The following is a 25044-nucleotide window of genomic DNA, read 5'->3' as shown; positions in this document are numbered from 1 at the left end:
TCCTGGAATAAAGGTCCAGTTATCTTCAGATCTTATGCTGAGCACTTCCTGCCACAGCACATCACACATTCACACCCCAGAGTGGCTGCTGTCTCACTTCTAGCAGCTTACATGCTTGAAAACCATTCGCATTTTCAGAAGTGGGAAAATATTTAGTCGGCCAATTGATTCTCGGTGGCCTGCGGCAATTTTGCTGCCAGCGATACTTCCTGAGTCGATCTGGAGAGGATCATAGTGACTAGGTTCTAAAATACAATTTACGTTACTTCCACCCTCCCTATCACTGTCTGTGACTGAGGGTTAATTCCCCTGAAATGTCTTCCCCTTCCCCTGAAGCAGCTATCCAATTACCCAGCTGTCTGTGACTGGAAACTATTCCTCCTTTCTACTCCCTGAGCTCAGTGCTCCAGCACCCAACTGTCTGTGAATGAGGGTTCATCCCCCTGAAGCCGCTATCTGATCCCTACATTTGCTATCCAAAGGGTCTAATTCAAAGCCCATTGAAGTCAATGGGAGTCTTGACATTCTTTTAATAGAGTCATAGAGTATAAGGCAGCCAGAAGGGAGCACAATTAATCTGACCTCCTATATAGCCACCAACATCAGCCACACCCTCACATTAAACCCAACAACTGAAATTAGATCAAAGGATTTCAGCCCACAGGAGACTAGCTTTGGATCAGGCCCAATGACTGAACTATCTATGAGTGAAGGGTAATGCCCTAAAATACCCCCTTCTGCTCCCTGAGCCTAATCTACCAATGCCCAACAATCTTTGGCTAAAGGCAAATCCCCTTTCTGTCCCCGAACTCATTGTCTAGGCAGCAGACTATCTGTGACCAAGAGCTAACCCCCTCAGGCCCTCTTCCTGATCCCTGAACTGTGATCAAGAACTCACTTCCATCCAACCAGTAGCGGTGGTTAATATCCCAGTTCCCCTACCAAATGGCAATGAAAAATGTGCTATTTTGACACTGCATTGATTTTTATTTTATTGACAAAAAGGCAGGTTTTTTTGTTACTCGTTTTAGCAGCAAGAATGATTAAGAAGCTTATGAAGAAATACCTAGGAACCGCGATGGGATTACTGGCCACCTAAGCTAGCATCCAGCCTGGCAGTGCTTACTCTTTATGGTGCGTCTTGAGAGCTTCCAATAGCACATTAAATACACTGGGTGGCCTTGGCCTCACTCAGCTGGGAAGCAGTTATCCCTTCTTTATCCCCAGTCTCTGAGATGGTGGGATGACAGGCATCCTGAGACATGTGCAGTGGCTTGGAGAAAGTGATACAGGAAAGGATTGGCTCCCTGCAACCTTCTCAATGCTAACCAGGCCAGGTTCCATCCTATTGCAGTATCAGCAGCACTTTCATGGACAAAATCAAACCCATTGGACACCCACTTATCTGACAAGCAAAGCGTTCAATTTAATAGCTCAGGAGAATGAAACTGGGGGAATAATTTTGGTGCTGGAACAGGAGTACCAGGACAAAGGGGGAAACTCAACATTAGTGTGGAAATGGGGAACAGTGAACTAAATGTGGGTGAATCTTGGAAGGTTTACAGAAGTATCCTAAAGGTTTGGATATGTTCCTCAAAAGTTTGGATGCTTATCCAAATTTCTTTGGTTTGGAAATCTCGTGTGAGAGAGCTCAGGTCTTTTTAGCATGAGGTTGGTATTTCCCATGTCTAGACAGGTCTGGACAGATGTCAAGAAAAAGATACAATAGATACAAAGGATGGTCAGACGGATGGATGGACAGATACCATGGAACCAACATCAACAGTCTTCCCCCTATCCCCGACCTCCCCGGATTATTTCAGCACTTCTGCCCCAAATCAGTAAATATGGAGGCACTACAAAATGCTATCCAAAATTTTTTTTGAGCCAAATGAATGGACCGAGTTTTGGTTTTAGGCAACGGTGATGATCTGAAGTCATTTATCTGGAGCTGATTTATCTGCCTTTACTGCTAATTGAGCAATGATTCCCCTCAAGCAAAGGAAGGAATGGGGATTACCAATTAAATGATTTCCACTTACTACAGGATGTGGGGTGGACTCTTCTGCAATTATCTTATCACAGTCGAATGACAGGGTTTTGGTCTGTAGGGCAAAGAGGCTTTTGATTTCATGAAAAGATTGCAGCAAGAATGGGAAATGTTGTGTTCTATGTTATTGCTAGCATCTCACTTGCTTCCCCCACACCTCATAAGATGGGGGAATTTTCCCTAGTATTTTTTTGCTGATAGTAGGGATTGTTTTTTTGATCACATCCCTTGACTCATTTCTGGCTTTGAATTGTCTTTGAAGACCCAAGCCCAAACCCAGATATCTGGTTGGGACCAAACTCATTAGAACATTAACTTCACACAGACTGGAGTGGGAAGGATGCAGGAAATGAACTAAACCCTGGGCCAATCAGTAAGGACCACCCTTAACACCTTCCATCACCTCCATCCTCAGCAGCCCCCAGCACTCACTAGCAGTTCACCACCTCCACCTTCTCAAGTATTTCTATTCCCCTGTAGATGCTTGCATGCCCTGTAAATTGGTACTTGAGGGATGGAAAGTTTGGCTGCTCAGCCTCAGGGTTTGGTACTATCTTCACGCCGAGTTGCAGAGCAATCCAATTTCTCTTTCTCCATTTGCTCTATGTACTTTAATAGTTGTAATGCCCCTTTCTGACTTTCTCAATTTCATCTCTATCCATTTGTCTACCCATTCGTCTATCTAGTTCTCCTTCCATGGTATCCATCCAGCCACAGTATCTACCAAGCTGTCAGCTTATCCATGGTGTTGTCTGTACCACGGAATCCATCCATGCACACATCTCTCCTCCTGAGCATCCTTTTTCTTAGATTTTCATCCCTTCATACATTCACCCATCCCCAATCCAAAGCTGACCTATTAGGGCCTTTACTTTTCCTTCAGGTTGTAGGTTTGGATCATACTCGTTCCATGTGCCACCAAGGTCCCATTCCCTTGCAACAGTGAAAAGTACAAGGGTCTCTCTCTCCATGCTACTCAAAAGATAAGTCCCATTGGGTTTGTTAAAACTAATGTTCAACTTCTTGTTCTCTTAGACAGTTTGTCTGTTTGTCCATCTCTCCCTCCAGAGAAGGCCTTAAGCTCAGAAGGTTCTTGAGGCAGATCTTAGACTGAATGATGGTTGTATTGGCTTTGGAGCTCACTCAAAGATAGGTAGGCCCCAGTGTTTGGGACCTGGCTGGAGGAAGCAGTCCTGTGGAGATCATCAGCTTGACCTTGCCTCAGAGGCATGGGCTGGGAAAACGAAGAGCTTGCATCTGCCATAGTAGTAGTGGAACTGATTTGAGGGTCTGCGTCCTCAGCCTCTTCTGTGGTTTGAATGGTATCGTTGTCATGCAGCCCTGGGACATCTGAGAAGACCATGCCAGGCTTCTGTTGGGATTCAGAGAGCTGTAAAACTGTGTCATTTCCATTCACCTTCTCATCCTGCTCCAATACCAATGCTGGGGAGGAGCTCTCGGATGACAGAAGAGCCTCAGGAAGTGCCCCAAGCCCATTGGTTGTGCTCTGAATCTCTCCCACAAAAGAACTGTTCTGGAAACCTTGGTTTGCTTCGATGCAATGAAGAAATCCGGAGGAGAAGAGTGGCAGGTCGTCCTCCAGCATGCAGAGATCTGGGGAGGGGAGTGCTCCATAGGAATCACCATCTTCACTGCCACTGCTCTTCCGGGCGAAGGGCTCGTAGGTGAAATACACCTGGCAGGGCTCAATCTCATAGGAGTCAGGGAGGTGGAAAAAGAAATAGCCTTGGTTGGTGAAGCAGCTGGTCAGTGAGTGCCCGCTGGTTTCTGGCGGGGCACCAGAGGTGAGAAAGGCCTTGGGAAGGAGGAGCTGGGAGTCCTGTTTCTCCTTCTGAATTATCTCTAGCTCTGAGATTTCTGGGGAGATACTGCTCACACTGAAGAGAGACGTGGAAAATGGAGAGGAGAGCCACTTCTAAAGGGGAAGGGGGGAAACACAGAAGAGATATGGTTATGTTCAAAGTGGCAGCAGTATAACACTCTCACAACAGAGACACAGAGGCCTAGGGTCTCTTTTCCTTCATGCCCATGATGAATACACTCCAGACATCTCCCATACAGAATATACGCCCTTATCATCGCTCCTCTGGGATCTCCAATGGGGAATAGGTCCCTGGGGATCCCTCACCAGGCTCTGAGCCATTTTAAAATAAGGAGCCAGCCTCAAGAGCTTTCCCTGCGTGATCTTCATAAGGAAAGGGAGGAAGAAAGAGAAAGGGATCTCGCGATAGAGAAAGAGAGAGGAGTTGAAGGGAGGGAGAGGGAGAACATGACAAATGGCAGGAGGAGGGGCTAGAAGAAGCGAAGAAGAAGGCAGAGAGGCAGGGTGGGATGGACTCCAAGAGGCTTGAACTCTCCTATACTCCTGTGTGCTCTCTCAGCCCTTCCTGTCAGCAGAGCAGAGGTCTGAGGTTTGGTGGTTTGCACTTTCTCGGTTCTCTAATTAGAGATGGAGCAGAAGTGGCAGCTTAGAAAGGTCAAACATAAAACTAAAGCAAATCCCGCAGCAGCAGCCAGTGCTGGAGGGTCCAGTGATGCACACACTAGATCTGGGAGCTGAACGTCCTTCCCATCCATCTGCAGCATGAGGGAGGCAGCCAGTCCTCTCCTCTCCCAGCTTGTCCTTCTCTGACCCCCTCCCACGAACAGCCCACCTTCCCCTGGTCCCCGTACCTGAACGTCGCCTCTGTGCACAGTGCTCAGCGGGGGAAAGAACTTGTCCGGGTCGGGAATGTAAATCTTCAGCACCTTCTTAAGCCTTCACCAGAGAGAGAGAGAGAGAGAGAAGTGAACATGATGTGGAGACCTGTGGTCTTCCAGGGGCCTGACCCTCCGTCCCTGGCACCAGTGTAAATGAAGAGTAACTCCACTAAAGTCACTGGAGTTATGCTGGTGTAAAAGTGGTGTAAGTAAGGGAGAACCAAGCCCCAGGGCTCTTTATCCCCATCCCCCACCAGTAGCCTGAGAAAATCTCCACATTTGCTGATGGATGTATTGGGGACACAGAAACTGAGAGAGAAAATGGCATTGCAAAAGCTATTTCCCTCAGCCTTTTCCCCAGAGCTGATAATGCTGCCATTCACCAGCATCCTTGCCTGGCTCTCTCTGTTGTCCAGGCCTGTCCACTCCTTTCAGTAGCTGCCAAGCTGGGCGAGACGCCATCTTTGCTCCAAATTGCTGGCATGGTTTCCAAGGCCTGTTGCCATGAGCTGATTGTGCCTCACTTGGTTGCCATCACAGTGATGCAGAGATTGCAGTGCCCTCATGAAATGGCAGCATGAGATGGCAATGCCACAGTCTCTGTGCCCTGTCATCAGGATGCAGCATGGCAGTGTTGTATGGCATTCACACTGCAGCACCACTTCATGATGCCTTATATCATCATGACATAACAAGCTACACTGGTATTGCCAGACCATACCAGAGCCAAGTCATCCGGTCTACTTTTCCTGTCTCTCAAGGTGGCCAATACCAAATCCTTCAGATGCCTAAAGGTCTCCTAATGCACCTTTACTGGGCAATAATCTATGGTGAGGGAAATTCCTCCTGACCCCTGTGCTCTGAAGCAGGAGAATTTGATAGTCCTTGTACATTTATACTAGCTTGCATCACTGCAGATGCTATTTTCCTTCCTGCACATCTAATCCTTTTCTATACAGCATCATCCTGCATCATTGAGTTCCACCGGTTAATTATACATCGAGGGAAGAGGATTAGCTGTGTTTATATGTGTTGTAAATGGAGTGCTCTCTTGCCCTCGCATTATGACACAGGGCAAACAGGAGAGGCCAGTTGGCTTTCTCTATTCCCATAATCATTTTACACACTCCTATAATCTCTCCTCCTCTACAAATGAAATAGTCCCCCTCTGTAATCCATCTTTATATGGAAGCACCTCCCCACTCTGATATTTAGATTGCTTTTCTCTGTGCCTTTTCTATTCTGTTGTGTCCCTTTCTGAAATGAGGTGACTAAATCTGAAGCCACTTTCAATTTCCATGATGTTGTCAGGCTATTCTCTATCTTACTGTACCGGGTGCCCTCGTGCGGCACGTTCAGCATTGATTAAGAACAATATTAGGACAAAAATGATGGGCAGGAAGAAGTTTAAATCAGCATCCCACCAAAATATTGTAGAACTATCCTGACTGCAGGGGCCTGTCCCATGACCTATAATCAGAGGGTGAAATCCAAACCTTATGCAGTGGGCCTGCATGCAGTCCACGCACTGCTCATGTCCCACTTTAGCCCTGTTTTGAGAGATTAAGAGGTGCATAGGCCTTGTTCTGGTTCCTCTACCCAAAGGTGAATTTCAGCTAGAGGGTCAGATTTCTAAAGATATTTAGGCACCTAACTCCTGTTGATTTCAATGTGAATTCCTTTAAAAATCTGGCCCAAAGAGAGAGTGTCCTGTGGCTATTTTGAGCTTGTTGATGTTATGACATCACGCTATGTCACAGTATCTCAACATCATAGTGCAAACACTGAATTCCCTCAACGTCAGGCCGTCCCTTGGGACAATACCAGTAGCAACCCAGAGAGGCGGAATGACTCGGCTCCAAATCAGACTAAGGGACTCTGGCCTCATCTGAGAAAAAGAAAATGAGGACAGAAAGACACACTGGGCCTGGGACAGGACTGGAGAGGACCATTCATGTCCCTTTTACCTTTTCAATGGCTGTGAGGTGATGATCAAGACAATGATGACAACGAAGACGATGGTGCAGATGGTCCCCACAAGGGCTGGCATCGTAAGCTGGAGGTCCCCCAGGGGAAGTACTGCAAGAGGAGAGAGTTACTAGAAAGTGACAGCCAGAACAGAGGAAGTGGGTACCCCAGTCACTCCAGTTGGGTTTTATTTCACTTCTAAACAAAGAGGTTTGAGATCCCGGTCAGATAAGTGGGTGACTGGCCACACAAGTCTGCCAGCCAGCATGCCTTTGTGATCAGGAACAGATCTGAACCCCCCACTCCCCAGCCTTGCCAATGCACCTCACAGCTCACCTACAGCCTCTCTCTGCTATTCCTGTCCTGACTGCAATGACCATGCACTTCATCCCTGACCTGCCGCCCCCCTGCTATTCCCTCTCCTACACAGCTCTGCAAATGCACCCTAGCTCCATCCTGCCCCACTCCTGTTACTCTTCATCTTGTGTCCCCTCTGCCAGTGCACCTCGTTTTGGACCTGCTGAGCCCCTTGGAAGAGGGGGAAGGATGCAGAGGAGAGAAGAGGGAGAGGAAAGAGAGGCACAGTGGGACACCTTCGGAGAAGCTTCTCCCTCATGTCCTTGAGATGTTACTAAGATCCCTTTGTTTCCTCCACCTCAGGTAACTTTGGCTCCCAGTTGCCACAACAACTGGTTGTAGCTGAATCCTTTTCACTGACATCATATGCTATCAAAGTTTGATTGCCACAGCAACACACTGCCCCTTCTAAACATAGCTGCTCTGTTTAGATCACTACCTGCCTCAGTGTGGGGGGACCCACGAGCTGCCTACTTCCTGTGAAGAAACTAAAATTAAAAGGAGCCGAGGACTCACCAGACACCCCTGCTGGAGATGGTATTTGCCCAGGTTGCAGGCTGCACAGGCTTCTGACTGGCCTGGACAGCTAGCCCTGTTCTGCACTGCCTACGGGAGAGTCCTGGGGTAACATTTTGCAGAAGCTGTTTAGACAGCTAACTCCCATTAATTTCAATAGGCATTAGGCACCTAAGGACATTTAAACATCTGGCCCCACGGCACTTTGGAGCCTAGGTCCCGTTGATTTTCAGTGAGCCTTAAGCCCGAAGGGCCCAAGTCACTTTTGAAAATGGGACGTAAGCTCCTAAGTTACAGGGGCCCTCTAGAAAGTGTTTCCCAGGCCTCTTGTTCCCCTGGTCAGGGAGTTGCTCTGCTGCACTTAGGGAGAGGGCTTCCACTGGAGTCTGTGACTGGAATCCTGGCCCGACTCCCATTGGCTTCAATGGGGCCAGGCTTTCACTTTGGGGCTCTTGTCCTTTGGACCAGCAGGCCCTGCTCACCTGACCTGGGTCTAGGATTACAGGAAAGGCTCCTCTCAAGCTATTTCCAGTCTTTCTATTGTACTTTGATTTGTGCATCCCTCCACTCCCTACTTTTCCTGCTCCCACATAACTCCAACCCTTGTTCTCCCCTTTCTCCTGAACCTCTCCCCGAGGACCAGATTTAGGGACAGGCGACCCAGGGGACCACCTGGGGTGCCGGGTTTGGGGTGCTGTTTTTGTTGTTAGCGACAAAAGAGAAAATAGAATGTTTGAAGTAAAATGTTTCAGGTATTCCGGATGGGGATTCATTTTTGACTAACCCCCTAGAATGTTCTGGACCTTCGTAAAAATCTCATGGAACATTCCAGACTTTCTGAGAACTACATTTTCCTTGAACATCCTAGAATGTTGTCAGCCATGCCCTCGTGGATATATAAGGGGCGGGGCGTTGCCAGTCAGTCAGTGAGATATAAGAAAGAAGGGAAGTGATGTGAGAGCCCAACTGCGATATTGTGAACCTTGTTTTATTGTGTAATTGTGAAAGTCTACTTCTGTTTTAAGACTTGAAGAGAGTAAGTAGCAACTAATAATGGACATATTTAATGAAACACCAGGGATATCTATTGAACGCCTATCTATAGGAGTTATAATATAAAAGAATATACTGTTACTTCTTTTGAACTAAAGGACTAGAGTTAACATTCTAAGGCTGTCACCTACTGTAATACTATTTAATACTGCCCCACGCAGTGTTGGTGCACAGTTCAATTTATTGATGTTAGTACACTTCAGTTATTCTTAAAATTAAAAAGTTTCTATAAGCTCAGAGGAAATGAATTTTTGTATTTGCTTATATATGGCATGAATAAATACAGATTTATAGATCCTAGCTTGCAAGTTTATCGTCTTATATGCCAGCGATAAATCATGCAGATCGTCTTATATGCCAGCGATAAATCATGCAGGCAAATCGTGCATCAAAGTTGTGATATGCCCTACACATTCAATACAAAATAAGGTATTCAAAGGTTTAACAAAGGGGCAGGGGGTGCACCGAAGACACCCCTCGCCTGGGGCACCATTTGGACTAGGGCGGGCCCTGCTCTCTCCTCACCTATCTCCAAGCCTTGGCCTACCCACTCCTCTGAGTCTCATTACCTGAATATCCAAGATTCACATCACTACGATCTGTCCTCCATGTGAGCGTCTTGCTCCAGTTGCTCCACAAACCATAATGCTTTGGCTTCACGCGAACTTCAGCCTCATACTCTGAGTCAGGCGAAAGGTTCTCAATCCTCACCCATTCCTGGTCCTGCTTGATAGGGAGGAGCATGGCAGTCTGGGATGGAATAAAAGTTACAGAGTGATTGCTATGTTCTCCCACACACAGTCCACACCATCACACCTCTCGGCTGTCCAATTAGAGCAGAGTTGGCTCTGGGACTCTCACAGCCAGCATATCGGTTATCCAATGCTGTACCAGGAGGGCACCCCTTGCCCACATCATAGCCCCTCTGCTCCACAGTGGGAGGAGGCCCGTTCTACCTTTTTCATCTCCACAGTCTTCTCTGTCCCATACTGGGAGGACATCATTCTGATGCCTCTCATCCCAGCACTGGGCAGACTAGAACTTCCCTTTGCTTCCCTGCCATCACCATATGCTGGCAGTGGATGATGCAGATAAAACTGAAGTAGGAGTCACTGCCCCCTTTGGCCTCTCCTCTGAGGCGATGGCATTGCAGCCATCTGGGGAAGGGTCTCGAGCACAAGCGGGAATAGCAGGCTCTTTGCAATAAGGCGGTTCTGCCTCCTCCACTAGTTACAGGCCTGAGGCCCATCAGCAGGAGAAGCTAGTCTGGGATCCTGCACTCACCTCCTGGGGCTTTGAGCGATCTCTGCACCACACTTCAAACTCCCGTTTATTTTTTAAGTAGTGAGAGGAAATAGGAATTCTCCAAGTTAAGTTGCAGCTGGAGTCACTGGTGTTTACCACTTGGAGGTTGTCAGGTGGCCTCAGCTGTACTGGGAAGAGAAGAGTGAGAGAGGCGCTGGGATACACACCCTGGGAAACAGAAGCAAAGGCTACAATAGCGGTTTGTGCTCTCTCTCTGTTATGTGGCTTCACTGGCAGACACCCCTCTCCGGGGATGTGCTCTGGGCCGTTCCACTGGGTGTGCGCATCTGTGAAACCGCCCCAATCATTTGTCCCGAACAATTCATTTTGTGAATATTGCCTCTTTTCCTGTTCCCCAGGGCGCTCTGCTTCTGCCCCCATTGAAATCAATGGCAAAATTCCCAATGACGTTAGCGGAGCAGGATCAGAGTCAAGCAATCTGTAGTCTTGCTAGGATTTTTTTCCCCATTAAGTACAGAGGGCCAGTTGCTCAGCTGGGGTAAATGGGCACTGCCCCTCTGCAGTCAGTAGCACTGCATAGATGTACACCAGCAAAGGATCTAGCTCAACTGTTGCCACCAAAGCACACACCTTAACAGCCAAAGCTCTTCTCCCTAGATCAATGCACCCAGGCTGGGGGCAGAGGGTAGTTGGTACCAAGCAGTATGTCAGAGCCAATGCTCAGGGAAGCTGCAGTGCCATGCTGGAAGCAACAGGAGGGGGCATGGCGAATCTGTGGCACGGCGTGACCGAGTGAGCATACAGTTGCAGTGGAGCAGGGAGATGAGGCAAGCCTGAGATCAGGCATGGGGTAAATAGGATGCCCGGGGAGGACAAGGTGGCACAGGGGACAGATCTAACCACAGATTGAAGCCTTGGGGGATCAAACACTGATTAACACTCACTGTTGTCCCACAGTCCGAATTTCTGCTGTTGAATCACAGTTGTCCCGTTTTCCCCAGCTTGGCAGGACACAGTCAGGTGAAGTGAGTCTACAACCGTGAAGACCTGACACTGCAGGGAAATTTGCTATTAGCATTACTAGTCCCCCCGCTATGTATCGTTCACATTTCTAAGGCCTCTATCGTCACAGGCTACGTTAATGCACGACCATCACTCCTTCTGAGTTAAATATTCAAGAAGTGTTATCTCTTTTTCCACAAGGGGTGGAGCGTAAAGCAGATTGAAGCTGGCTAGGAGTAGCAGGGGCTGCTCCTTAAGTACCATCCGTCTTGCAGGACGCGATAATCAGGTTGCGTCACAGCGTCTCTGCCTTTATGCCACGACAACGCAGCCTCAGAGAGCATTACCCTGTGAGTACACATGGTCAGCGCCTGAGGAGGTTGTGTTGGCATGCCTGACATAACTCTGTGGGCACTGTAACTGTCCGGTGACCTCAGGCTGCAGGGCTCTGGACTGATCCATGGAAACAGGCACTGGGGCCTGCGTAGTTCTTGATGGGCTGTGCCTGGTGATGCAAGGAAGGGAGCTAAATACACTGTAGTATTAGAGTGTCACCTCCTGGGATTTGTAACAGATTGGCTGGGATGGTGACTGGATACTGACCTCTGTCAGGGGCCAGAGTATTAACCCCTTGGAACTCTGCCCCAAGTCAGGGGTCTGGAACCAGGAAATAAAGTTTTATCTCGTAGCAGCACTTGTGTGTGTCACACTGTTATTACAGTGATAACCCATATACCGATCACCCCCAGCCCCTTTTATTAGCCAGCACATTTCAGTTGGGTTACCTACATCAATGTCTTTATCGAAGGCTAGTTCACATCTCCTGGGTGCCATACTAGGAAATTCACAACTCCTTGTTAGATTCCTGTCAGAGAGAAGACCAGAATACTGCTGAGCTGGAGGGGCTTGTATGCATGTAATTATTTATTTAGATTTGAAATCATCACAGACACTCATCCAAGGCATTAGGCACCCAGACGTCCTTGCTACTACAATACAACGAAATCCCAGCAGCATTAAACTAATGGTAACGGGAGCTCAGCCAGCCACCTACAGAGACCCTTCACTGATGTGGGGAGCACACCCTCAGCCCCTCTCCAAAACCCATCTCAAACAGATGTCTTTGACAGTGTGCCCAGAAAGTCATCAGATTCCAAATATTATGGACCAGGCAGGGGGGCAAGTTGCAGAGTCCTGGTGCTCTCACAGGCAAAACCCTGCCAGCCACCCACCCACTCTGTTTTATTCCCAGCACCGCTGTGGCAGCTGCTGCCAGAGGAACTGCCTCCTGCATCCCTCCCCAGTGCTGCTGGGAGCATCGAGAAGGTGAACCACATTGTCCCTCCTACACACCCCGCAAGGTACTACTGCAAGAGGAGGGGAGGAGATGGAGTCAAACTGCTGCTCTACTCAGTGGGAGTCCTCTAACCACTGCCACCTGCCTCTCTCCCCACCGGTGCTGGCCTGCCCAGTCCCACACCCAGCTCAGAGTTCAAAGACCTAGTACTGGGCAGGTGCCTGGAGCCCATTTGCTCTGACCCACCGTCCCCATGCAAGGGAAACCTGCTCTGCTTTCCACCCCACACATCAGCCATGGTGAACCCACTACTACGGTGGACACACCCACCCTGTCTCAGGGAAGCCACCAGCAGTCAGTGGAGACCCACCAACCACAAGAACCAAAGCAGACCTATTCCTCAAATGAGCACCCACCTAACCACCAAAGGGGGGCTGACTCCTCACCTGACCAACAATCCCATAGCTATAGACCACCGAGCCCTTGCCAGCCACCAAGGGCAGTGCAAAACAGGTAATGGAGGTGATAGGGAAGGGTAAGCATGGTGAAGTGAGAAGGGTGAAAGGGTTAGTGGATATTATTGTGGGGGGAGACTATTTTACCCAGGAATGCCACATGTTGCTGCCTAAGGTAGAACATCTATGAGGGAGCCCATCCCTTCACTAGAAGAGTCTAGTGGCCCATTAAAACTATACCCCTCTCTCGGCAGACCGGCAAGACCCCAGTCCAGTTATTAGTGTCCCTCACTCTATGGCAGGAGTCGGCAACCTTTCAGAAGTGGTGTGCCGAGTCTTCATTTATTCACTCTAATTTGAGGTTTCGCATGCCAATATTACATTTTAATGTTTTTGGAAGGTCTCTTTCTATAAGTCTATAATATATAACTAAACTATTGTTGTATGTAAAGTAAACAAGGTTTTTAAAATGTTTAAGAAGCTTCATTTAAAATGAAATTAAAATGCAGAGCCCCCCGGACCGGTGGCCAGGACCCAGGCAGTGTGAGTGCCATTGAAAATCAGCTCGCGTGCCGCCTTTGGCACGCGTGCCATAGGTTGCCTACCCCTGCTCTATGGCCTGGGAATAGGACATCCCACAAAGAGTTGAGCTCTTTGGAAAATGAATCAATTACAGAAACAGAAAGGAGAAGAAGAACTCAAGCTGGATTTCCACTGAAAAGGGGGGTGACACTTGAGTAGCTGGCCTAGGTCTTACTTAGCCTAGGGGTGGGAGAAGGGAAGAGGCCCCAGAGCCAGCTCCTCAGCATATGTCAATCCGTGCAGCTCCATTGCAATCAATCACGCTACTCCAGCTGAGGATCTGGCCCTACATTTATTACATCCAAGGAAACCGTTCTTTTTGTGCAGAATCAAAGGTAGCCATGATGACAATTAGAGCCTGACATTCACTGGCTTTGCTAAATAATTTCAGCCACGTACCTCTCATCAGTGTCATGAAAAACGTCAAGTCGGCACGGTGCTTCTGTGCGATTCCTGTCTGGAGCCCAGGTGCAAAAGAGAGTCGCCCGCGAGTCATAAACACAAGTTAGATTTGAGGGTCCTGTGGATGGAGAAAAGATGCCATTACATCAATCCTGTCATGACAAAGCCATTAAGCATTAATGATCATTTCATCCAGTTCCATGCAGTGCTCAATTCATAGCCTGGCTAGTGCCCGGAAGAAACATCCAAGGAACATCTCCAAACAAGAATGGAAGAAATCTATGGTCCTTCTCACTTCTTCAATGCCCCAAAATGAAGAACTCCCAATAGGAACTTGTATATTGTGTCACTCTTGCGCTGCTTTGCTTTAGTGCTTCCTGCCCTGTTGCAAGACATGGACAAACCTTCAAATTGCAATGCTCTTCCCATATCACATAAGGATAAATAGTGTCCCCACCTGCACACCTCCCTAATTCTCCTGCTGGGACATAGGGGGATGCTTTCTTACCCTGAGTGATTCTTGATGCCAGTGAAACATCTAGAAGGATGGACAGCCAGAAGCAAAGCAGAAGGGGAGGAGAAGGCTTCATCCCTGCCGTACACAGGAGGGGCCCACACTGGAAGAGAGAAGAAGACACCCCCCCACCAGCACAGGTGAGGATGACAAAGTTCCACGCTTCTCTGTGGAGGTGGTCCCTGCAGTAATCTTCTCCCTTGGTGCTATTACCAGGGGTCTGAGGCACTTCCAAGGTCTGCCCCCAACTGAAGCTCTACATACACCACAAGCTGCCCACGCCTGATGCCCAGATGAAATCCCACTCAACAGATTGCAACCATCTCCATAATCTGACCTGTCTCCTTCCTTGTGTGCTTTGCTCAGCAGTGAAACACTTTGCAATGCTAGCATTTAAATTGAAAACAAAGTCAATGCCTTCTTGAAATGAATATGAGAGCACACCACTCAGAGCTGTTGTTTCAGGGAGGCTGCTGACTCAGGCAGACAGGACTGCTGGAGTCACACCCAGTTTACATTATGAAGGGGTTTCTTTTCAACCCTAAGTGCTAGCGACTTCAGAGAGTGCTTGTAGTTAATTAGCTGTGGGGTCACGGGCCTTGTGGGTGTTGGGGGGTGTTAGTGGAGGGGCTAGGGATTAGTGGACAGAGTCTGAAGAACCTGACTGGGACAGGAAAAATTAGGATCATAGAAAGGATTTCATGTTCGGTAGATCTAGGTTTCAGCATACTCATACACCCCAGTCTCCATGTTTGGACAGTCCTGAGCTACACCCCACACATGGCTCCAAGGATGGGCCCCACCCAGCCCTGCCTTGGAAGGAGAATTCACTCTCCATATCACTACAGTCCCAGGCTTCACCCACACTCATGTAGCTCCTCCAATGGCACCTCGTTTTGCCCAGGCTGGTGGTGGGGAAATAGCCCTCTCTGTGCTCGAAAGAGAAGCCCTGGGTTTGTTGTACAAAACGAGACGGGGTCTTGAGCAAACCCTGGACCTTGTGGGAGGGGGCAGGACCTGCGATGGCTTGCCAGAGGGCTGCCATGGGGCACGGTCAGATTCCAGTTCTGATAAAAGATTTCAGTTCAGAGAAAGAGAGCAAACAAACAACAACCGTCCTGTTCTTGGGAGATGTGGGGCACGATGAGAGAAGGAGGGATGTGGAAACAGAGAAAGAGAGACGGAGATAAATAAACGATTAGACCTTGCCAACAGCTAGAAAAATGTGTCAGATTGAAACTCCTTCCAAGAAGCTTCTCAGTTCAGCCACCCCCGTGTGGGAGCTGCTTAGCATTGCCCCATTACCTTCCTATGCGATGGCCTCCTTAGCTGTGCAGTCGTGCCAGAGATGGCCCTCAGGGACTGGACCAGTCCGTCCAGTGGAACTCAGGCGCCGGCCTTCAAATGGCGAGAGGTGGGGTGAGACAAGGGTGGCTTCCAGTTCAGCACATGGCGCTGCTAGTGGGAATAGACAGGGGCTAGAGCCGGGCAGTTCTGCAAGCACAAAGGGCTTGCCAGCGATCTGTCGTTTCTTCACCTTGAGCACAGGAAGCTGCATCTAACTTGCCCTGTCAAAGTGAGACTAAGCGCCGGAGTCCCGAAATGGCTAGTGAGGCCAAGAATAAAAAGCCCCAAACCACGTCCACTTCCTGACGGTAAAGGTGATGAGAGGGGGCGGGAAGGAATCAGGTATGAGGCTGCAGCACTAGGCTGAATTGGAGACTGGTCTGTGCACAGTGCAGCACAAAGATATATCTCTGGGTGTGTGCCCCCTGCACACAAACACGCCCACAGTGACACGTGGACATGCTGATATCGGTTTAAGACTAGTTACACTGGGTTAGCTTGCCCCCGCACATACCCAGTACCGAACCCGATATAAGCCAGGTGTAAATTGATTTAAAAGCAACCACACACATGCACGTTGCACCAGCTTCACTAAATCAGTTTGAAATCATGCCTGTAGTTCAGCCAGTGCAACTTTGTGTGTCTAGAGGGCCTGAGACACAACCATCCCCCCCCCCACACACACACAGTTACACCACATGCAAACACACCCTTCTCGCATACAGAACTCGTCTGCCCACACGCCACTCACACAAACAAACAGACCTCTTGCCCCACAGAAATAACGATCGCTGGCTCTGTGCGTCTACATTGACTGCACCTGAGGGTCTCAGTTAATTAATCCCCACAACACAACTGTGAGGCAGGGATAAGGCCCATTTTACAAATGGCCCGGAGAGGTTATGAAGCGACTTCCTCACTCAACAGGTAAGTAGTAGTGCCAGGAATAGAACCCCAGGAGCCCTGGCACCTTCTCCTCTGTAGTGACCAGAGCAGAATGCTCCTTTCACACTGCAGCCCTCACAGAGATGACTCCCTAAGATGCGCTCAGGCACATTTTCACAACACCCAGATACTGCCTCCACCCCCTCACTACATACCCAGATAGACACAAACGCCCCCGATTCTCAAACGCCCCACACTTCACAACAAGCACCGGTGCACGTACATCCCCTGACGCCCACTCCTCCCCCCCGTCCCCCATACACACAAATAGCATTCTCTGAAGTACAGCAGATCACATTTCCTGTCTGGTTAGGGCTGCACAAACATGGCCCGTGGTGTTGGAGCAGAGTTTCAGCACGCCCGCAGTGATCACTGAGCTGAACACTCCCTGCGTCCAGGCCTCAGCACCTCTGAGGTGTTAGCACAGGTCCAGCAGAAGGTTTTGCTGAGCAGAGGGGTCTGGGAGATGAACCCTAAGTCACAGAGAGCTCCAGGATGGGCAATTTCAGGGAGCAGAATGTAGGGGGATTGTCCCGCTGCGACGGCCAACCTGGACAAGTGTGTTCAGGGATGGGGAGAGGGTTAGCTCTTTGTCACGGACGGACCAGCACAGAAGGTGGGCGTGAGAGAGATTAGACCTCAAATACAGAATCCAGGAGTAAGACAGTGGTTTGAGGGAGCAGGAAGGGTTATTTTTACAGAGATTGCAGTTGAGGGCTGGGTGGGGTGTAACTCCCCACATGAATCCTGAGAGGGTAAATTAAGCCCAGCAGGAACAGGAGGGACCTGTATAAAGCCAGGTAGCTAGCAACAGAAGGGGCTGTTGGGAAAGGCTGCAGTCACTCTTCAGGAGAAGGGAGGAGTGTTTGGAGGCTGCAAAGCTGTGTAACATGTAGTTGCTCCCTAGGAGCAGGGAGTGGTGAAACTGGCAGACCCAGTGAAGGAAGGGAGAGCCAGAAGGTTAGGAAAGGGCTCAGGGAAAGGCAGTAAGGTCTAAGAGGGAACAAATCTTAGCTGCTGGCTAGAGGCTCCCTGAGCTGGAACCCAGAGTAGAGGATGGGCCCGGTTTCCCCAACCAGACACTGAGGGAGTGGTACCTTGAGGCAGTGAGAGGGAAGACTGTCTGAGACGGCTAGGGAGAAACACATATAGTGACTTGGCCGGAGGGCTAAGTTATGAAGAAGTAGCAGCAGCTTGTGGAGCGAAAGAGGGGCCGCAAACCCAAAGAGAAAGGCAGAGGATGGCATGCAACCGTGGGAAGGGGCATCGACCTCGCGAGCTACTCCCCAGAGTGACCAGAAGGAGGCGCCATCCTAGCGGGGCATGGAACACCCTGTCACAGGGGCTCAAGGGCACCATTTCACACACAGCATTACAGTCCAGACACCAAGGCAGCATCAAGCTCATGCTCAAAATGCTGCAGTGGAGAACACAACACACCAGTCTCCAATAGAGACAACTGCTGTGAATAGGGTGACCAGATGTCCCAATTGTATAGGGACAGTCCAGATTTTTGGGTCTTTTTTTTATATAGGCTCCTATTACTCCCCATCCCCGTCCCAATTTTTTACATTTGCTGTCTGGTCACCCTAGCTGTGAATGTCATGGGCCGCAGCACCCTGCTCCATATAATCTGACAGCACAAAGGAGCCATAACAGGGCATAAACTCAGTAATCCTGAGACAGGCAACTCTCTGCATGGCATAGGCAGACAATGAATCCAGCCAGCTACACCCTAGTGGAGAGGGTGTAGCCAAGGAGGAGGTGTGTGGGCTAAGTGCTACCATGCTCCAGCAATCCCTAGTTGGTGTAATGGCCACTTGGGGACTGTAACCAGCCAATGTAAATTAGACTAGCCTACTCTAGGGGCTGAAGTGCCCTGGAAATTGAGGAAGGACAAAGCTAGGGTGGAGATCCCTTCATCATAATCAAATGCTTTAAATGTTTATGGTCCGGATGCCGAAACTCTTTCCCCACTTGGAGGGCTTCTGTTTGCACCAGTCGTAGTGAAATGGCCAGCATACTAGTGCTGCCCTGGTGAGGGTTACCAGCCCTTCAGGATTGCCCGGGAGTCTCCAGCAATTACAGATTAATCTTTCATTAAAGATCACGTCATGTGATGAAACTTCCAGGAATACATCCAACCAAAAATGGCAACCCTAGCCCTGGAGTAAAGCACTGTTCCCTCGACACAACTTATCCTGCCTACATTAGCGATTTTATAACAGTGTCATTTACATCGGTGCAAAAATCTGTACTGCGGACAAGCCCCATGCAGCAGCCTACTCTGTGATGAGTTCCATGGGTTTCAAGGGGACTGCCTGCAGACTAAGGTACTACTCAATGGGAATAAAGGTAATGGAGCCAGGTCCTGTGTGTTTGGACAGCACCACCGCTTTTGCAGTAGCAAAACCTATCGCTAAACTTGCAATGCAGCATTTATTATAGTCCTCCCCTCCCCCAGTTCTCTTTCGGGCTGCACCTGCTCTCAGCCCAAATATCAATAGCTTTGGAAAGTTGGAGCTCACGGCAATTTAAGCGAGTTGGCAGAAAAAAACCTTTTTCCTCTTTCCAAACAATGCCTACGATGTTGGCTGAGCACAGATGAGGTCAAAATAGCAGCAGGGTAAGACATCCAACTTCACGTGCAGTTAGCCCTCCGTGAGAAGCACCTGCTGGGATGTCTGAAAAAAATACATAGAAACTCCCTCGGGTGCATGCATAGTACAAGAATAGAATAGTTCCATTGCCTGCAAGTAGCTGCACTTGATTCACACCAGCTGAGGATCAGGCCCATTACCTTTGGTTGCTAGTTACATCATTTCCTATGAAATTGTGCTAGTGAAGCTATGGGATGTTTTTTTGTGAAGCTGAGCAACACTCCCATCCTCATAGAGCCCCAGTGAAGATGTTCTCCTTTTGGTTTCTTTTCTGTCTTTAAAACAGAGAATCAGACACGGGAATTAAATACAAAAGCCTTTGTTAATGCAACATCAAGGCTTCATATTTGAACCTAGACATGCAAAAAGTTGACGTTCAGATTGGATGTATCAATGGGGACGCATTAGCCTTTCCCTACTTAAGGGTGAAGCATAGCTGTCCATTAAAAGCCTGATCTTGATCCCCCCCTTCTCCAACGTGACTGAAACAAACCAACCCCCCGGAAATTTACACGTGCACGATCACATGTCAGTGTAGAATTTCTTTGGAATGACTGAGGCAATTCAGAGAAGTCATTTGCTTGGTGTGAGAGTGCAGAAAATCGCGTGCAAATCATTTGTGTGGAATTATTCTCTTCTGGGTGGTTGTCGGCTTATCATATCATAAAAAATGGTTTGACCTAGAAACTCTACATTTGTTTTCTTCTGTTGCCCTTGCAGAGGACTGGAGCCCTGGGCTATTTTTGGAGACTTTGAGTATGGTTTATTAACAATATCCTCTACAGTGAGGTTCGTATGGCAGGCATACCATTGGTGCATGACCATCACCGTGTATCCTGGAGGAGAAGCTGGAAATGTGGAGCTAGGGACTCCAGGGCCTTCCTCCCACCCAAAAGCATTAGTGAGGTCTCTCAACACCCCTCAGGTTAGTTTTGGTACCTTCCAAAGAGTGGGGTTTTTTTAAGTGTAACCTTTACTTTGAATTTCCTGCCTTTCAGACATTTACATTTCTTAAAACTACACCCTTCTGTCAAGCATATTTTCCCTTAAATTGTGGTTCTACTCTGAAAAGTGTCTCTGTTAAAATGGGGGTAGGAGAAGCTCTGCTTGTCATCTCAGGGAGGCCTATAGCAAATGTGCTCTCTTTACTGTAAAAAGATGCTTTGGTTTGTTTCCTAATGGCCAGTCTTGCAAACTCAGCTGTGGCTCTGAGAGTCAAGTTGATGTCTTTCCTTCTCGTGCATCAGTCCCAGTAAGAAAGTTTCCGCAGGCCAATTCTGCCCTCCGCTACACCTCTGCAATGCCGCAGGGGCTGCTTGGTCCAGTAATAAGACATGAAACCAGATTCTAGTCCTGGTCGTGGCACTGCCTCCCTCTGTGACCTTGCCCAAGAAACCTATGGCCAGGTGTGGTGCCTGAAGAACTTTCCTGAAAAGCTGTTGCTAAAGCGGTGTACGTACCTATGAGATGACCATCAGGTTTATGCAGCATTAACCTCTTGACCTTGGCCTCAATTACCCTAATGGAAAACGGCAATAATGACCCATACCCACCTCTGTGAAGGACTGAGACCTGCAGATGAAGGACCAGATCCTGCGTCACGCTCAGCCCCCTTGTGTTGCTGCAGCTTGAGCATTATTATTATTATTGATTTACAAACTGTTCTAACCAAGCCCCTGAGGATTCCCTGCGGTGGGAGACGGCATGACTAGAGTGCCGCCTGGAACTTCCCACCTATACCTTCACTAAAGGGTCCCACCTTGCAGCAGCAGCAGTATCAAAAAAATGGGTCCTGTGCAAGGATCAGCTCTTCATGAGACGGCCACAGCAGCTCCATGCCGCTGACTGGCACCGCAGCCACCTAATCAGTGAGCATTCAGCCAGCTGGGTTGGCGTGAAGTCAGTTAGTTACCTTTATTACCCTGAAGGGAGATTAGGATGACCTTGTTGCCTGGGTGAGTTTAGAAGTATCAGGTGTGACTTGCTGTACCTCAAAGTTGCACCCTGTAACCCCCATATTCACATTGGTATATGGCTGTGATATTTCATACACAGCATGACATGTAAGATACCATAGGAAAGGCCACAATCTGCTGAAACTCATTTTTCTGTCAAAACATGGATATCATTAGTATGTATGACGTTATGAGATTTTGCTATATGGTTATTATTGAAATATGTTGTGAGTTTGGGAGTCACCCACTGCTACTTCTCCAGTGACAACAAAGGAGGTGACCAACACCTGGCGGGCGTTAAATGACCATTGACCAATGGGGGAATTGTAAACAAGAAATCAACAATTCAATAAGAGACAAGTTGCGCAAACACCACACAATAGGGATTTCTCAACGCTGTGACTCAGCAAGGCTCAGCAGGACATTCCCAGGCCAGTACCTTTCCAGGGACATGGACTAAGAGTATAAAATAAGGGACAGCGGCATCATGAGACCACCTTTTTCCTCCCCCTCCTATGCTGAAGGCAACAAGAACACTGGGAAGACAAAGACTTGAACTGAGGATACTGGTCCCAGACTGAGAAGGAAATTCCGGCTGTGCGTTAAGAACTGTAACCTAGGGCATGTCTACACTAGGAAATTAGGTCGAATTTCTAGAAGCCGGTTTTATAGAAATCGGTTTTATACAGTCGATTGTGTGTGTCCCCACATAAAATGCTCTAAGTGCATTAAGTCAGCGGACCGCGTCCACAGTACCGAGGCTAGCGTCGACTTCCAGAGCGTTGCACTGTGGGTAGCTATCCCACAGTTCCTGCAGTCTCCGCCGCCCATTGGAATTCTGGGTTGAGATCCCAATGCCTGATGATGCAAAAACAGTGTCGCGGGGGGTTCTGGGTACATGTCGTCAAGCCCCTCCCCCTCCCTCAGAGCAACGGCAGACAATTGATTCACGCCTTTTTACCTGGGTTACCTGTGCAGACAACATACTACGGCAAGCATGGAGCCCACTCAGCTCAGCTCAGCTCACCGTCACCATATGTCATCTGGGTGCCGGCAGATGTGGTACTGCATTGCTACACAGCAGCAACTAATTGCCTTTTGGCAGTAGACGGTGCAGTATGACTGGTAGCCGTCATCGGCTATCTGGGTGCTGGCAGACGTGGGACTGCATTGCTATACAGCAGCAGCTCCTTGCCTTTTGGCAGCAGATGCTGTATTACGACTGGTATCCATCGTCGTCGTACTCCTCAGTGAGTTTGGTCAGAGGCACCTGGGCAGACATGTTTTGTCTCCTGGAGACTCAGTCCTGCTGGCAGTCCTATTGCACCGTCTTGATGATGATGGCTAGCAATCGTAATACAGCATTTTCTGCCAAGCACCCAGAAGATGCTGATGGCTATCAGTCATGCTGCACTGTCTGCTGCCAGCTTAAGATGTAAAAAATAGATGGACTAGATTTGTTCTGTATTGATTTGCTTCCCCCTCCCTCCGTGAAATCAACGGCCTGCTAAACCCAGGGTTTTGAGTTCAATCTTTGGGGGGGCCATTCTGTGTGACAGTTGTTTGTGTTTCTCCCTGATGCACAGCCACCTTTGTTGATTTTATTTTAATTCCCTGTAAGCCATGTCGTCACTCGCCCCTCCCTCTCTCCCTCTGTCAGACAATAGTTTCACGCCTTTTTTCAGCCCAGATGCCATAGCACTGGGATCATGGAGCCCACACAGATCACTGCGGCAATTATGAGCACTATGAACACCACGCGCATTGTCCTGGAGTATATGCAGAGCCAGAACATGCCAAAGCAAAACCAGGCGAGGAGGCGATTGCAGCGCGGCAACGAAAGTGATGAGGAAATTGACATGGACATAGAGCTCTCACTAAGTACAGGCCCCAGCAATGTGCAAATCATGGTGTTACTGGGGCAGGTTCATGGCGTGGAATGCCGATTCGGGGCCCAGGAAACAAGCACAGACTAGTGGGACTGCATCGTGTTGCAGGTGTGGGACGATTCCCAGTGGCTGCGAAACTTTCGCATGGGTAAGGGCACTTTCATGGATCTTTGTGACTTGCTTTCCCCTGCCCTGAAGCGCCAGAATACCAGGATGAGAGCAGCCCTCACAGTTGAGAAGCGAGTGGCGATAGCCCTGTGGAAGCTTGCAACGCTAGACAGCTACCGGTCAGTTGGGAATCAATTTGGAGTGGGCAAATCTACTGTGGGGGCTGCTGTGATCCAAGTAGCCAATGCAATCAAAGACCTGCTGATATTAAGGGTAGTGACTCTGGGAAACTTACAAGTCATAGTGGATGGCTTTGCTGCAATGGGATTCCCAAACTGTGGTGGGGCAATAGACAGAACCCATATCCCTATCTTGGCACCGGAGCACCAAGCCACCGAGTACATAAACCGCAAGGGGTACTTTTCAATGCTGCTGCAAGCCCTGGTGGATCACAAGGGACGTTTCACCAACATCAACGTGGGATAGCCGGGAAAGGTACATGACGCTCGCATCTTCAGGAAGTCTGGTCTGTTTCAAAAGCTGGAGGAAGGGACTTTCTTCCCAGACCAGAAAATAACCGTTGGGGATGTTGAAATGCCTATAGTTATCCTTGGGGACCCAGCCTACCCCTTAATGCCATGGCTCATGAAGCCGTACACAGGCAGCCTAGACAGTAGTCAGGACCTGTTCAACTATAGGCTGAGCAAGTGCCGAATGGTGGTGGAATGTGCATTTGGACGTTTAAAAGCTCACTGGCGCAGTTTACTGACTCGGATAGACCTCAGTTAAACCAATATTCCAATTGTTATTGCTGCTTGCTGTGCGCTCCACAATATCTGTGAGAGTAAGGGGGAGACATTTATGGCGGGGTGGGAGGTTGAGGCAAATCGCCTGGCCGCTGATTACGTGCAGCCAGACACCAGGGCGGTTAGAAGAGTACAGCAGGGCGCAGTGTGCATCAGAGAAGCTTTGAAAACGAGTTTTGTGACTGGTCAGGCTACGGTGTGAAACTTCTGTTTGTTTCTCCTTGATGAACCCTCCGCGCCCCCCCCCCCTCCGGTTCACTCTACTTCCCTGTAAACTAACCACCCTCCCCTCCCCCCTTCAAGCACCGCTTGCAGAGGCAATAAAGTCATTGTTACTTCACATTCATGCATTCTTTATTAATTCATCACACAACTAGGGGGATAACTGCCAAGGTAGCCCGGGAGGGCTGGGAGAGGAGGGAAGGAAAAGGACACACTGCAGTTTAAAACTTTAAAACTTTAACACTTATTGAAGGCCAGCCTTCTGATGCCCGGGCAATCATCTGGGGTGGAGTGACTGGGTGGCCGGAGGCCCCCCCACTGCGTTCTTGGGCGTCTGGGTGAGGAGGCTGTGGAACTTGGGGAGGAGGGCTGTTGGTTACACAGGGGCTGTAGTGGCGGTCTCTGCTCCTGCTGCCTTTCCTGCAGCTCAACCATACGCTGGAGCATATCAGTTTGATGCTCCAGCAGCCGGAGCATCGACTCTTGCCTTCTGTCAGCAAGCTGACGCCACCTATCCTCTTCAGCCCGCCACTTGCTCTCTTCAGCCCACGATTCAGCCCGCCACCTCTCCTCTCATTCATATTGTGCTTTTTTGCACTCTGACATTGACTGCCTCCACGCATTCTGCTGTGCTCTGTCAGCGTGGGAGGATATCTGGAGCTCCGAGAACATATCATCCCAAGTCCGCCGTTTTCTCCTTCTAATCTTCACTAGCCTCTGTGAAGGAGAAACATTTGCAGCTGGTGGAGGAGAAGGGAGAGGTGATTAAAAAAGACACATTTTAGAGAACAATGGGTACACTCTTTCATGTTAAATTTTGCTGTTCACATTACACAGCACATGTACTTTCGTTACAAGGTCGCATTTTTCCTCTTATATTGAGGGCCTGCCGGTTTGGTGTGAGAGATCACTCACGCAGTGCCAGGCAA

General features: G+C 49.0%; 1 protein-coding gene across 1 annotated transcript; it reads right to left on the bottom strand.

The window, feature by feature from the left end:
• Positions 1–966: 966 nt before the first annotated feature.
• IL2RB (interleukin 2 receptor subunit beta) lies at positions 967–15907 on the bottom strand. Its single transcript, XM_005302450.4, has 10 exons — positions 15489–15907; positions 14178–14286; positions 13667–13787; positions 11723–11798; positions 10876–10984; positions 9950–10098; positions 9235–9415; positions 6739–6850; positions 4745–4829; positions 967–3986 (listed from the first exon to the last, which is right to left on the bottom strand). The coding sequence occupies exons 2-10, from the start codon at positions 14257–14259 to the stop codon at positions 3156–3158; spliced, it is 1746 nt and encodes a 581-aa protein (XP_005302507.2). The 5' UTR covers positions 14260–14286; positions 15489–15907; the 3' UTR covers positions 967–3155.
• Positions 15908–25044: the final 9137 nt, after the last annotated feature.

This window comes from Chrysemys picta, chromosome 1 (genome assembly GCF_011386835.1).
Source record: "Chrysemys picta bellii isolate R12L10 chromosome 1, ASM1138683v2, whole genome shotgun sequence".
Taxonomy (NCBI): domain Eukaryota; kingdom Metazoa; phylum Chordata; order Testudines; family Emydidae; genus Chrysemys; species Chrysemys picta.
Note: the sequence above shows the minus strand (reverse complement) of the source record. Positions and strands in the feature narration are given on the sequence as shown.

Coding starts and splice junctions, on each gene's coding strand:
- IL2RB (XM_005302450.4), bottom strand. CDS start 14,259: ATGAAGCCTTCTCCTCCCCTTCTGCTTTGCTTCTGGCTGTCCATCCTT. Junction 10,099..10,875: donor ATTCGGACTGTGGGACAACA/GTGAGTGTTAAT, acceptor TTCTCTTCCCAG/TACAGCTGAGGCCACCTGAC. Junction 3,987..4,744: donor TGCACAGAGGCGACGTTCAG/GTACGGGGACCA, acceptor CTTCCCCTTTAG/AAGTGGCTCTCCTCTCCATT.